At 72.3% G+C, this 14,455-nt stretch overlaps 1 protein-coding gene across 3 annotated transcripts in view; it reads right to left on the bottom strand.

Moving 5' to 3' along the window:
- BAIAP2 (BAR/IMD domain containing adaptor protein 2) overlaps positions 1-14,455 on the bottom strand; it is a 42,510-nt gene that overhangs the window by 2,259 nt on the left and 25,796 nt on the right. The window contains exons 7-14 of one of the 3 annotated variants that reach the window (XM_036034241.1): positions 8,131-8,283; positions 6,974-7,198; positions 6,620-6,821; positions 5,854-6,055; positions 5,124-5,192; positions 4,579-4,741; positions 3,848-3,882; positions 1,662-1,706 (exon numbers count right to left, since the gene is read on the bottom strand). In XM_036034241.1, the coding sequence (XP_035890134.1) occupies positions 1,679-1,706; positions 3,848-3,882; positions 4,579-4,741; positions 5,124-5,192; positions 5,854-6,055; positions 6,620-6,821; positions 6,974-7,198; positions 8,131-8,283 (1,077 nt within the window). In that variant the 3' untranslated portion in view covers positions 1,662-1,678. Of the gene's footprint in view, positions 1-1,661; positions 1,707-2,922; positions 3,303-3,847; positions 3,883-4,578; positions 4,742-5,123; positions 5,193-5,853; positions 6,056-6,619; positions 6,822-6,973; positions 7,199-8,130; positions 8,284-14,455 lie in introns of those variants that run through there. The other 2 variants (XM_036034240.1, XM_028519758.2) reach the window with 2 other exon arrangements.

The following is a 14,455-nucleotide window of genomic DNA, read 5'->3' as shown; positions in this document are numbered from 1 at the left end:
TGCCCCCTTTCCGAGCGCCCCTGAGCAGGGACACAGGCCCGACCAGCAGAGGCCTCTACACCACGAACGGACTTCTCCAGACACAGCAGGCCCGAGGCCCCGCAGGGCCGAGGGGTGGGGCGGCCCACAGGGCCCCCGAGCCACACGGGTCCCGCCCCACTGCCGCTCCGACCACCGCCGAGGGGCAGCTTTCAGCCCCACTCGTGAGACACGCCTGGCTGTGGGGGCCGGGGTCGCAGGGCTGTCCCTGAGCCCACCATGTGAACACGAGCGGCACTTCCGGAACAGGGGCGACGCCCTCAGCGAAAGCAGCCCAAGCCCTCCCCTCCGGGGTGTCGGAGCCGGGAGGCCCCCCCCCCCCCCCCCCCCCCCCCCGGCACAGCCGTCTCCGCACCGGCCTCCACTGCCGCGCCGGCCTCCTCACCCTGCAGCCGCCGGTCTTCCCGGCACCGGCGCGCCGGCCCCTCTGGAGCTGGGTCTTCCTGGTGCCTCCTTGGCTGCCCGCTCGCGCGCACGGGCCACGCAATCAACCGGAGCCGGCTCCTGGGACCCCACCCCCACCGCGTCATCGGCCCGGGCCGCGCTGTGCGTGCCTGGGGCTGAGCACGCCCGCCCACTTCACCGGTGCCCGCCGGGCCCCAGGTCTGCCCGACACCGAGGGCTGCTGCCCCTGGGCCTCCAGCCTTTCTGGGGCCTCCAGAGGCAAGGACACCGCGGCCCCACTGGCCTGGAAGGACCTCGGGCAGCGAGGCCGGGGGCAGGCCACTGCCGGGCTGGTGGCCACTGGGCCACAGTAAAAGCATTTCTCCCCAGAACTTTCCAGAACTACCATCCCGCCCCCCCCCCCCCCCCCCGCCACCCACACAAAGGCAGTGACGGGGCAGCCACAGCACAGGGCTGCTGGGTGGTCTGGCTCCTGCAGGGAGGGAGACGGTGATGGCCGGTGGGGACAGATGAGCAGCAGGGGCCACCCGGACAGGAGACAAAGGGACCCAGCAGCGTGGGCTCCCACGTCCCTGCTGGCTGTCTGAGCTCCCCTTCTGCGGACAGGGAGGGAACGTCACCAGGAGGCGCTGGAGACAGCGGCCAGGCACGGCGGCCAAGGGCCAGTGTGGGGAGCTGGGTGTAGCCTCCTGGAGCAGGTCAGGGCGGGAGCACTGCGGCCGCCACCGTCCCCAACCCCCAACGGGGCCCACATGCTCCTGCTCCCCGCCTGTCCCGCCCCTTGACCCAGGCCACGGAGCTCACCCAGGGTGGGGGGGGGGGCCCTACCCCCACCCCCAGAGACCGCAGCACCCCCCTCCCAGGGCAGGCTCGGACCCACACCCACACCCCCAGGGCCACTCAGCCGAAGGAGCCCCAGGTGTGATCGGGAGCCCGCCCTGGTCGTGGCCGAAGCACCGGGCAGAGGCAGGCGAGGAACCCGGACAGAGTGCAGGCCAGACCCGCGCCCAGCAGCAGAGGCGGCGGTGGCACAGACAGGAATCCTGCGAGCCCGAGGAGCGACCCAGGGGAAGCGCAGGCCCGGAGCCCTAAGCAGAGCGGGCGGGCCGACCCCCGGGCCCCGCCCCGACGCCCAGCAGAGGCCCAAGGGCCGGTCCGCAGCCCCTGTGCGCACGCACCACCGACCGACCGACCAGCACCGGACCCCCTGCACTTACTACCTCGCGACGGCGGCTCAGAGCCTGGCCACTTCCACGTCGGGGCTGCAAGGGAGGAACGGGGCTGTGGGTTTCGCGGCAGCGGCGGCGGCCCGAGGGCCGGGGGAGGGGGGCGGCCCAGGGGTCACGACGCGCACGGCAGGGGGCCCAGGCGACCCTCAGGGGCGGCGGCGGCAAGGGGCCCCTGCGGGCGCTGGAAGGAGGCGCGACACCCGGCTCAGTGCAATAAATAAAACTTTTATTCAAACCACTGCAGCACAGGGCACAGTTCGGGTTTTAAAAAAAGAAACGGGAAAAGTATCTCCAGCGCTTCACATCTCCACACGAGCCCCGCGTCTTGTGCCTGCGTCCGTCCATCTGTCCGTACGTCCGCCGCACGTGGCACCCGGGGTTCCGGGCCTGCCCGCGGGGGACCCCCCCGCGCAGCTCCTCCGCACGGGTCCAGGTTCCGGCTTCGCATTCCTCAGACACAGAAGGGTCTGTCCCGTCCCGAGTGGCTTCCGCCACGCGCCCCGCCGGCCACGCCCTGGTCCGAGGGGGGCTTTGCAAAACCGTGGTGTCGCAGGATGTCCACCGCGTCCGGCGGGAGCGGGGGCCCAGGGGCTGCCCCCCGCTGCCCGGATTCAGGGAGTGAGGAGGCAAAGCCAGTAGCCTCTGAGTCCAGCACGTCTCTTTCTGAAGCCACCAAGACACACAAGAAGACGAGTGTTTAGGGGGGCAGGGCTGCCCGCTTCCCCTGGGGCGGCGGGCGTGCGTCCAGCCGCACCCCTGCCCCGTGCAGCCAGGCGGCTGAGACGCCCTCACAGGGCCGGTTCAAGAACCGGTCTCCAGCACGCGTGGGGTGGGGTGGTCTCTGGAAGTCTTTGGAATGTCCGTGTGCAGCCGGGCAGCGCCTGCGCCCGACCCCCTCCCACCGGGGCACCGAGTGAGGCCGCCACGCCCGAGGTGACGCTCACGCCCAGGTCCCTGTGCACTGTCCAACAGCGTCCCCAGAGAGGGCGGGCCCGGGCCTCGGCCTCCCTCACAGGAGCGGCCAGCTTCCTCAGGAGGCCCCTGACGGGGGTGGCCCTCGGACAGCGCCCCCGGGGCCGGGAGCCTCCGGGGGCCCCGGGGCCCTGCCTGTCCTGACAGACGGTCGGCGTGTGCCGGGAGAAGTCGGATGCATAAGTAACAGCACATACACCGGAGTCCATGCATATCTTTTTGTTTCCAGGAAAAAAAAAGTCCTTTCCCTGTTTTCAAATTTTTTTTTTTTTTTTTTAAGGTTTTTCTTTTTCTTCAAACTTCAGAGCTGGCTTGCGGCGAGCCTTCGGGAAGGGGCGGCGTGTCTCAGCGCAGCGGGCGGGGAGCAGAGGCCGGGCCGCCCGCCTCGCTGCGGGGCGGGACGCCGGGGGCGTGTAAACACGGGGGCGGAGCTGGGCAGCACCATGGGCCCTGAGGGTCTCAGGGTCGGGGGTCACCAACCAGAAGGCGGGAGGGGGCGGGCGGGCGGGGGTGGGGAGCGGCCCGAGCACAGGCCGTCGAGCGCGCAGGAGCGGCGGCCGGAGGAGAGCAGACGACGGGGCGGGGGCGCGAGGGCTCTCCCGAGCAGCGGCTGCCGGGCGGCGTCCTCACACCGTGGACACCAGCGTGCCGCTGCCACTGCGGACAAAGCAAGGACAGCTGCCGGCTGCAAGCCTGCCCTGCGGCGGCCTTCTCGGCAGCTTGGGGCCGGCCGGCCACCTGGTGACCTGGCCCTGGGGGTGGGGGGGTGTGCAAAGAGGCCCCGGAGCCCGGAGGGCAGGGCCCCTGCTGTCTGCGCTGAGCGGCCAAGGCAGACCTGGACGCCAGGGAGCGGAGCCGCCGGGGAGCCAGGTGGAGGGGCCTCGGGGTGGTGGGAGGGCCCGGGCTCCGGCGTGAGCACCCGCTCCCGCCCACCCGCGGAGAGCAAGAAGCGGCACTCCGGGAGGGGCCCCCGTCACAGCACCGTGGGACTCGGCCCGGGGCCGGGGCATCCGGCCCCTCAGGGGCCTGCGGGCCGTCAGGACGGGGGCAGGACACGAGCACCCCTGCCCGGCTCACCCTGACCCGCAGGGAACACTGCTGGGTCTCCGGCCAGGCCCCCCCTCCCCCCAGGGGGTGCGCCAGCCCAGCCTTCGGGGGACCGCTCCCCACGGCTCCCACGCGCAGCCCTGAGAGCCCCTTACCTGCTCACAGCCCGGGCCCCGTAGTCATCCAGCCCCTGGGGAGGAAGGGCAGGCAGGTCAGGCCGGAGGCCCTGGGGAGCCAGGCGGGGTCTCCGGGGTAGGGTCCCCGCAGACACACCGTACCCCCCAGCAGAGGGACGCCTGTCTCCAGGAGCCCCCCGGGGACTGTGCCCCCTCACACTCACGGCCCAGGCAAGACAGACCACCTACTACCCCCCTCCCCACGCATCTCCCACGGCAGGCAGGCGGGGCCCGTGAGCGCCACAGTGGGGAGCCGCCTCTAGGTCATGCGGGGGGGGGGGGTGCCTGAGGGGCCGCCCCAAGGACCCAGGACCCCCGACCAGCAGTGTACGGGCTGGAACACAGGGCTGCCAGAGGCTGGAGTGGGGAGAGCGGCCGCAGACCACCTCTAGTGAGCCCGGGCCGGCCCAGGGCTGCCAAGGGACACTGGAGATGCCCCCCGCAGCTCTCGGCACCCACACCCGCCCCAGAGGCTGGGGAGTGAAGTGCGGTGGGCGGTGGGCTGACCCCTCCCCGGGCAGCTGTGCCCTGTCCCCTGGGGGCGCGAGGCCTGCACCAGACGGGGTTGGCCTCTCCCTGAAGGTCCCAGCCCCGTCCCGCAGCTCCTGGGGGGCAGGATCTCCCAGACACCAGCCTGGCCCCGATGCCCAGGCTCACGTCCAGCCGCCGAGGCCCAGACCTGGCCCTCCCCCGGCCCCTCCCGCACTCACCTGGGAGAAGGCGGGCACGGCCACGCTGTAGGGCCGCTGCTTGAAGCCGCTGGCCGTCTGCGCGGGGAAGCCCCGGGAGGCCGTGCCATAGTCAGGGGGCGGGAGGGCCAGGTCCTCCTTGTCCAGCAGGTTGCCCGTGCTGCTGCTCTTCCCCTGCTGCAGGCTGCGGGCGGGGGCAGGGGCTCAGAACCGGGGGGAGAGGGGGCCGGGGCAGACGCTGGGGAGGCTGGTGTCTATCCCTAGGGAGGGTCGCCCCCCCCTCCCCTGCAGCTCCCAGGGCAGGTCCCCCACTCTCCTGAGGACCCCTGCAGGATCTGGGGTCCCCCTCCCATGCCCTACCGGCAGCACAGGGCAGCCAGGTGTGCCCTGGGCCCAGCGTGGGGAGGAGGAGCCAGCCCCAGCCGATGGTCAGGCGCGTGGCTCTCAGGCCGTGGGAAGCCTGGCTGAGCTCTCCGTCCACAGGGCCTGGGGGGCCTCCCTGAGCGGCGCCACCCACAGCACCCCTTCCTCCCGCAGCCCCCTCCGGAGCGGAGGGACGCCCTCACCTCATGTGCAGCCTGTCGCCGCCGTCGCCGTCCAGCACCCGAGTGTAGGAGAAGGGGAACCAGCCCCGCCTGGAATGCAGGGCCCGGTGAGCGCAGGCAGGGCGCCCCTGGCCCCCCAGTCCCCCGGCCGGGACACACGCCACTGCTGCACGGACACCAGGACACCCCGCCTGCTCCCTGGGCACGGCCGGCTCTGCCGGGCTGCAGGAAGGAGCTGGGGCCTGAGGGGCAACCCCACAGGAGGGTCCAGGAGGGAGGCGTCCCTGCTGGGAGCCCCTCCCAGGGCTGTGGCGGCTGCCTGGAGGCCGGAGCAGAGCTGAGTCCAGCCCCGCCCCTCCGTGACGTGAGCAGGAGGCGGGGCTGAGGGTACCCCAGTGGGGACTCCCTCTCACCAACAGCTGAGCCCGACCATAGTAGTGGTGGTGGGGGGTGTGGTGTGGAGCCCCTGACCGGCAGTCCCCGGCCGTGCCCATCACGAGACACCACGAAGGTGTGAGCTCTCGGACCCCAGCTCTGCCCAGCAGAGACGTGGCGGAGGCGACGAGGCTTCCGGAGGAGGGCTGACCTCCGCGGGGTGGGGGGGGGGGGCCGCAGAAGGTGCCGGGGACCCCGGGCAAGGGAGCAGGCGGGACGTGCAGCCCAGCCCAGGTTCCGTGCCGTGACGCGGTGACCCTGGTGGTCCCTCCCAGGGCCGAGCGCCACCAGCACCCAAGGGCCGGGGCGCACTCACATCTTGGTCTTCTCGCTCTCGCCGTAGTGCCAGCCGTCCCGGGCCTCGGGCACCAGCAGGGTGATGAGGTCGCCCTCCTTGAAGCTCAGCAGGGTGCTGTTGTCGCCGGCCGCGTGCGAGAAGATGGCCTTGACCCGCATGCGGCCGTTGCGCTCCAGGCCGGCCGCCATGGAGCTGGAGCGCGGCAGCGTCTTGTTCTCGGCTGCGGGCCACAGGGCGGTGTGAGGGGCGCCCTGCCCCAGGTGGGGGCGAGGGGGGCCCCCTCCCGTCACCCCGAGGCCCCAGGGCGGCCTGGAGATGGAGCCTCCACCCTGGCGGGTGCCAGGCCCCAGAGCCAAGGGGACTCAGACCCTGTTAGGACCCGGGTGCTGGGGTTGGGGAGCAGCTCTGATCCGCCCCCACCCTGTGGGCGGGGCCCCCGCCTTCCCACTGGTGGATCGGGAAGCCCTCCAGGGAGGCCCCCTGGGGGTGAGCGTGTCCCAGGTGGAGGGGCCCCGGGGCCCAGGGGGGCAGGCTGTCCCTCATGTACTGACCCCGCCCCCAGCACCCCCCGCTGCTCTGGGCAGCACCCCGCCACCCGCTGGCCCAACCGGGGGGAGCCCTGAGGGAGGCCGAGGGTCCAGGAGGACGTCTGGAAGGGGTCCCCCACCCAGGGCGGTGCCCGTGCACTCGCCCGTGTGTGAGCCTCGGGGTCCCCCCGCTCCCCGCCAATGTGCCCTCACTCCTGGGCGCGAGGCTGGGCCCGGGGCCCCCGCGCGGGCCTTACTGGTGGCGTAGCTGTTCTTCGGGGCCACGCTCTTGCGCACGGGCAGTGTGTTGGAGTAGGAGTCGCTCATCTTGGTCTGCGGCTGCGGGGGCGACGTGGACTTGGGCTGGGCCCCCTTGCGGTCAGTCCAGGGGCTGTAGTCCTCGCTGTCGGGGCCCGAGACGCCGTTCATGATGGGCGCGCCCTCCTGGGCGGACAGACGCTGTGGGGAGAGGCGGCGAGGGCGCGGGGTCGCAGAGGGGCCCGGCCGGCGAGGAGGGCCACTGGCCCCGGCGGGATGCTGACCACCGCCTTGGGGGGCCGCCCCCCACCCCCCACCCCCACCGGCTCTCCCAGGGCCAAGTGCGCACTCACCCCCACGAACGGGGCCAGCTCGGGGGGCACCGGCAGGGGCTTGGCCCCGGGGATGGGGTCGGAGATGAGCAGGCTGGACTTGGAGGCCGACAGGGCGCCGGGGAGGACGGTGCCGTCGCTGTTCGCCAGCTGCTGCATCAGCTGCACGGCGCGCTCCGGCACCTTGTTGGGGTCGGCGCAGGCCTGCTGCCACAGCGGCAGTTTCTGCGCCAGCAGCTCCTTCCCCTGCAGCAGAGGGGACGGGGAGGGCGGGGTCAGGGCCGGCGGGCGCATCCCCAATCCCCCTGCAGGGGCCGACCACAGCATCCGGGTGCAGCCCCTGGGCAGTGGGGGAGACCGGCTGCTGGGCACGGGCTGCAGCCCTGCCCTGGAGTCCCAGCCCACGGCCTGTACTCTCTAAACCCACTGGGGGCCGGGTCCACGTGCCCGGGAAGTCAGCTGCCACCTCAGAAACAACGGTGGCTTCCCCGGCCTGCAAACTCTCCCCCTGACCTGCACCGGAACCCGACTGCCACCAGAGGGCGCAGGTGCCCGCTGCACCCACTTCACACGCAGCCTCGCCTGCTGCGGACCCGGAGGCTGGCAGAGGGCGAGCCCAGGGCAGGTGGAGGCCGCACCCACGCCACGTCCCAGCTGCCAGCGGGCCCTCCCGGCTCCCACAGGGCCCCGGGCCCGGCTCTGCCCTTGCTGTGCGCACCTGTGGCAGCAGCACCTGTGGCAGCAGCACAGGGGCAGGCCCGGGCAGGCAGGCAGGCAGGCAGGGGCCTCTCCCAGGAGGGAGGCAAGTGTCTCCCTGGTGGCGAGGCCACGGGGACAAGCACATGCGTGAGAGAGTGCATGCACGTGTGCCCCCTGACCGTGGAACCGGTCAGCCCCAAGTTCTCGGGACGTTCTAGCCCCTGCCTGTGGGTGGGGGGCATAGGGCCCACCCAGGCTGCCCGCCCGCCCGTCCAGGGGCCCAGGCCTGGGGCAGTCAGCCGGCCTCACTGGGGGGTCCCCGGCATCGCGCCCCCGAGGAGCCAGCCCTGAGCGGGGACCCCTCACGGGCCCTGACCTGGTCCTTCTCCTCCTTCCAAAACCTTCTGCCCGAGGAACTGGAAACGCCCGGGACCAGCCCTCCCTCGTGGGGACCCCCGCGCCCTGCGCGAGCGGCCCACCTTGGAGTGGTAGGCGGCGGAGTTCTTGGCCACGGCGCACTGCTTCTCCACCAGGAAGCAGAACCTGCGGCGCTCCTCGGTGAGCGCCGTCTTGTAGCCCTCCGACACGTAGCCCTCCAGCTCGCCCTGCTTGCTGCCGATGGCGTCGATGTACTGGGGGGGGGGGGGCGCGACAGGACGACGTCCGGTGATGCCCGGTGTCCAGGGCGGCCCCATGGACCCGCCCCACCACCAGCCCCGGCAGCCCCGCGTGTCTGGGGCTGCCCGCAGCGACCTGTGTGGCTGCAGGGAGACCCAGACCAGCCTCTCGGAGGGGGCCGGCTGAGCCCCACCCCCTCTGCCCGCGCACCCGCCCCCGGTCCTGGCGGGGGTCCCTCTGCAGCCCCAGCGCCCCAGTTCCGTCCACAAAGGCTGCCGGGAGCAGCCGCTCCAGCCTGCCTGGCGGATACGCACTTGGCCACGAAGGGCGACCACCTCAACCCAGCCCGGCCCCACAGGCGACCAGCTGCCGGGGCGCCGGCCCGAGCCTGGGGCTGCGGGCTCAGGGACGGGAAGTGGGAGGGGGCTGAGCTGGTGCCCAGTGGGGGCAGTGTCTGTCCACGGCGGCCAGGACTCTGGGCTCAGGGGGCAGCGGAGGCCGCGCCAGTGCGGCCGCCCCGGCGCCCTGCAGTTACGGACGGTGCCTGTCACGGCGAGTGAGTCTGCAGCCCTCGGCGTCGCTGGGAGACCGCGGGAGCGGGCCCTGCCTGCAGGACACCCCTGGACGGAGGTCCCCCTGGTGGACGGGGAGCACAGGAAAGGGGCACTCGGGCCGAGAGGACCGTGCAGAGGCCCGTAAGCTGCTGCCCAAGTCCCACAGGTGAGCCTGCTGGCCCCACCCACCAGGGGCGGAGCCCGGGCCCCATCAGCCACTGGGGCAGGCCCGGGCCCTGTGACTGGCGGGGTGAGAGCCGTGCGGCAGGTCCTCCAGACCCCGACCCCAGCCCCCTACCACCCCGACCAGGAAGGCCCCACCAGCACTGGAGCTGGCGTGTGACTCACTCCCACCCAGCGGCCCGGGGCCGGGGCCTGCCGAGTGTTCTGCCTCGCAGGCGGGAGCTGCACAGGCCTGTGGGTGGCCGGCGGGCGCAGGCAGGAGCGGCCCAGGTGCACACACTCCGTGCAGCCTGCAGGGCCCAGGTGTGCCGGTGTGCGGGCCGACTGTCCGCCAACTGCCGGGCTCGTCCGGGCCCCGTGGCTTCTGCGGAGTCTGCCCTGGGCAGGGCAGCCCCATCCCTTAGCAGGAGCCAGCCGGGGCCGAGGGGGTGGCCTCCCCCGTGAGTTCTGACTCAGCGTGGGTGGGCGGTGCCAAGCCCGGGTGGGTGGGGGGCCACAGCGGGGTGCGCAGAGCAGGCTGGAGAGGCGAGCACCAGCCTTCCGGGCTGGGGGCCCTCCCCCAATGGGGCCACCAGGGTGCACTCTGCCAGGGTGAGCGGCCCCCCCCCCCACCCCAAGGCAGGGCCTGCTCAGCCCAGTCTCCTGATCCTGGGACCCCGTTTCCTGTGCCCTGCAGACCACCCCCCTTCCCACAGTGAATTCCCTGAAGGCAGCTTAAATGAGCCTCAAAATAGCTCCCCCCAACCCCCAACGGAGACTACAGCCTCGAGCAGTAAGGCGGTGGCAGCCACCAATGTGCCCGAGGGAGCCCAGGATGGCACCTGGGGGGAGCCGGGTCGGCCCCCGAAAAGGGTCTGAACCCAGGCAAGAGGCCTGGCAGAGTGTGTGTGGGGGTGTGTGTCTCCTCTCTCTGGACGCCCCCAAAGCTCCGAACACTTTTCCTCTGGCTCCAGCACGTGCACCCACCAGTGCTTCCCCCCACGGCGCCCACAGACCCTGGCATTCTGGGGGCCGCACACGGCACAGCTGGGGACGCCGGGAGGACCCCTCAGAGACTGCCTGGCTGCAGAGGTCTCCAGGGCACCTGCCCGGGAGGCTGCTCACCCCAGAGCCCCCGAGGGTCTGGGAGGACAGGAAGGCACCTCGGCCCGAGGCCGGGACCGTGAGTGGACAGAGGGGCCTGGGAGGGGCAGAGCTCGCTCAGAACGGGAGCAGCACATGCAGGGACAGTGGGGGACAGACGGGCACCCCCACACCCCAGGAGGTCCTGGCTGTCCCTGCCCCAGGGGACCGGCAGGAACAGCGGGGACGAAGGCCGCTCCTTGGTCCCCGTCCCCACACGCAGCGGGGGCTCAGCCTGTGCAAAGCCCTGCAAGGTCCCAGCAGGAGACGGGGTCCCCCTCCCTGTCCTTCGGTCACCGCTGCCCACCCTCCTGGGGGCCGCTCCAGGGTCCCCACTGGCTGCAGGTGGGAGGGCGGGTGGGCTCAGGTAAGCTTGGGCCCCTGGAGTCCCCGTGCCCAGGCCTGCGGAGCAAGCGCTTCAGGTGGGACGGTCTGGGGGGGCCCCCCAGAGCGACGGCCAGCAGTCCTGCAACGGGCACTGTGGCCAGGGGAAGGCCGAGCACTGAACGGCGACCCCAGGACAGTGCCGCCGTGAACCAGGACGAGGCCCCAGGGCGGGGCACTGGCCCTTTGCTGGCCGCCAGTGCACCAGGGCCCTCGGGCGCATGCGCGGCCGGGGCCGGTTTCTGGGTTTCCAGGCTGCGGTCACGTCCCCTGCACCGGCACAGGCACTGGCCTCATTAGCAGGGTCTGGCGGCCTCCTCTGTGGGGGAGGGTGTGGTGCTTATTTTTAAGGTTTCCATTTATTCCAAGGCAGGTCTCCAGCGGGAGCCGGGGGCTGTGGAGGGGTCTCCCCGGGGACCCGGCCTCCCGGGAGCGGGCAGGAGAGCCGCCGCCCCAGCTCCAGGGGGCCTGACAGACGGGGCCGCCCCGGGGGCAGGGGGCATGGGGCATGGGGACCGGAGAGCCGACACCTCCTCCCACCGGGGGTCCCGGGCTGCCCGGCCGCCCCTCCAGCAGCAGCAGCAGCAGCACGGGGCACAGTGACCGGGGCACAGTCACGGGGCAGAGCCCGGCCAGCGAGCACGCGCGGCGGCCGCTCCTGTCGGGGACCGGCAGGTGCCCTGACCTCCTTCCCCGGGACGCCAGCTGCTGCTGCTGCTGCAGGGAGACCACACGGCTCTGCCGGGCGGAGCCGGGGAATCTGGGCCGTGGGAGGAGCTGCCCCCTCGAGGGGTGCAGCGGGACCCTGGGAGCGGAGGGTGCGAGCTCCCTGGGACGGCGAGGAGGACAGAGGGGGGCCGGCCCTGTCGGGATGACTCCGCACCGGGAGCCGGGAAGGGCCGGGCCGCGGGCCGCACACGCAGCAGGCACCCCCGCGCCCCGTCCCTCCGCCTCTGCCCATTCCTCGCGCGCTCGCGGGCGCCATGGCGACGGCAGCGCCGTGGAAACACCCAGCTGAACGCGCTCCAGGCTCCAGAGCCGCAGGCTCTCCCACTGAGTCACCCTGGGCGGGGCAGCCCTCTCCCCGGGGAGACAAAGCCGCGGGCCCACGGCCTCCTCTCCCCCATGAAGCAGGTGACTCAGCGGAGGGGGCGGGGCCTTCCTCCCCACGACCCTCGAGGGCTTGGCTGGCCCGCCGGCCGCTGCGCCTGCCACGGGTGCCCGTCACTCTGGGCGAACAGGGAGGGACCTGACTCCACCCCCCACCCAGGCTGCACGCAGCCCCTGGGTCCCTGCTGGCTGCAGCCTGTGGCTTCCCCGGAGCCCGGGGACCGGGCCTGTGCCCCGTCCCTGCTGCCCGGGGCCTGGCACTCAGGCCGAGAACAGGAACGCCGGCCTGGGGTCAGCGGGGCAAGACCCCCGAGCTGCTGGACCATGGGTGTGGCGGGCAGTGGCCGCGGTGCAGTGGGGCCGAGACCCAAAAACCTCGCTTGAAAACGTGAGCTCAGAGTAGGACTCGGGCTGGGTCTGGGCGGTGGCCCTGTCCTGCACCTGGACTGACCCCTCAGCTGTGACGGACCATGTGTGGGGGGGGACTGCCTCAGGAGGACGTTGTGGCACCTCTCTGGGAAGTTTCGGGGACCCACGAGCCCCAGATCCCCACTCTCCCCGGAAGGGCCCACAGCTGTCACAAGGCTGTCGAGACGTCCACAACCCAGGGGCCCACACGGATGGGGTCTGCTCTCTCGCTGACCTCTGCCGAGTCACGGACCCCCTGGCCTTGGGTTCTGCGCGTGGGACGCGGACACGGGGCTGAACCGTGTCACCCGGTGGCCGCCTCGGTCGGGCGGTTCCCATAGCCACAGCCGGTTCTGAAGACTCGGTGGGACAGGGGGACGAGGAGCCTGTCATCGTCACTCCCACGGGACCATGTGCCGCAAGTCACCACATGCACGCTCCTTCCGCTGAACACGCACATCGTTAAAACCCGCGTCACCTGCTTCTTCCTTCGTCCTCGACGTGACACCTCAGGTGTGCCACTTCAGGTGTGCCCTGACAGGTGGCCCGGACAGCTGGCCCCGCCAGGCACGAGCCGGCTCCAACAGATGCAGCTCCAGCTGCTACCTGCACCGGAGGCAGCACCCGTCCAGGGAGCAGGGAGCTCGGACGGCCCCAGGGGCTTGGCCCTGAGGTTCAAAGGGGCAGAGTCCTTCCAGGCCCCCCGGTCCCATAGACGAGAGTCCCCAGAGGGGACCCTGGACGTCCTGACGCCACCTCTGGACACGGAGGCCCGTGCAGGTCAGAGGCCTCCACCTGCTCACGCTCCTTTCCCCGCCCGGTCCAGGGCCCGACGCGCCCGCAGACGGCCGCCAGCACCCAGGGGCCCTGGGGCGCCGAGCCACACACGGTCACGGGACCAGCGTCTGCATTATCCTTCCTGACGACCTAAATTACGGTTATTTTGTTTCTGCTGGTTAATGGCACAGCCCCGAAATAGAAGGCGCCGTTCCCCTTTCTCAGACCACAACTGGGATTCCCGCCCCTTCCCGATCGCGGGCCCGGGGAGGGGAGCGCGTCTCGGTCAACGCCAGGCCCGCCGGCGCCCGCCTGTGCGGACACCGCGGCCCCACGACCTTCTAGAGCCCGGGACCCCGGCCAGCACATCAGCCCCCCTCAGGGAGCGGTGCACGAGCCCTCCTTGCCGCTCCGGCACCGAGGCCACCTCCGCCCCCACTCGGGAGGGCTGCCCATGCCTGCCTCTGCCCACCGGCCGCTCCAAGGGCTGGGCTGTCCCAACCCCCAGACACTCGGGGGGGCCTTGGATTCTTGTGCCGCGTGCGGCGGGTCTGGCCGGGAAGCCCCCGGAAGCTCGGGGGACCCTGAGCAGGGGCCCCGCACCAGCCCCTGTGACTCCAGACTCCTCCCCCGGCCACTTGCTGGCCGGCCTCTGCCTTTGGGGCCCCAGCACTGTCCGGGGGGCGTGGTGGCTCCTGCCTCAGCCCCCAGAGCCCGCAGGCGGGCGGGCCCGGAGGGACACACGAGGCATCCTCCAACACAGGGGAACCACAGCCACGTTCCCTGACAGACAGGGTTCCCCTCCATCGGCGCTGCGCTGGGCCGGGGTGGGGGGCGAGTGGAGTGAACACAGGGGGGGCTTCACCCGAGTGCCCCCAGACTCACAAAAGGAAGGGTGTGCCCCAAGGTGCCCTGACCTGCCCCGACGGCAGCTCTCGGGCCGGCCGCACGCCTGCCCAGGCCCTTGGGCCAGAAGGCCCCTTGGAGATGGGCTGGCTGCTGGAAGCGGCGAGCGCCCTGCTGGCCGGCTGCAGCACACGCCCGCCCGCACGCCCGTGGAGGGGTCACAGACCAAAGGGACAGGCCCACCAGACGAGGCCTGTGACCATGCACCCCCGGACGTGTCCCCCGCGGGCCGTGTCCACCACGGCCTCCCCCACGGACGGGCAGTCCCCCAGCGATGACCGGGGGCATGGGGCGAGCCCTCAGCCGGAGGGCGGCCGGGGAGCGCACCTACTTCTGCAGAGAACCCCGCGCCCCAGTTAGTGCACCACGTGCCTCAGCACCCGCTCCCCGGCCGGAATTAGCGCCGGCTCTGCCGGGGAGTCCCAAGACGCAGCCTCAATTACCAGCAGCCCCTGCGAGGGGCCGCTCTGACCTAGTCCCGCTCACGGGCGCCCGCTGCAGACGGACGGACGGACGCCCCGTGCGGTCTCCCTCTCTCTGGGGCAGTGTCTGACCAACAGTAGCACCTCCCACCCCCTCACCCCCTCATGGATGGCGGCTGCGGCTCCAGGGAGGTCCTGTCCCAGGGGCGGCTTGGGCTGCTGCCTGGCCACCGGCCCAGGGGGACCAGCCTGCGGCGGCGCCCAGCGGTGCAGTGGCCTGGAGGGCAGAGTGGGCAGGGCCCGTGCTGGACAGGCGGGCT

Source organism: Phyllostomus discolor, chromosome 8 (genome assembly GCF_004126475.2).
Source record: "Phyllostomus discolor isolate MPI-MPIP mPhyDis1 chromosome 8, mPhyDis1.pri.v3, whole genome shotgun sequence".
Taxonomy (NCBI): Eukaryota; Metazoa; Chordata; class Mammalia; order Chiroptera; family Phyllostomidae; genus Phyllostomus; species Phyllostomus discolor.
Note: the sequence above shows the minus strand (reverse complement) of the source record. Positions and strands in the feature narration are given on the sequence as shown.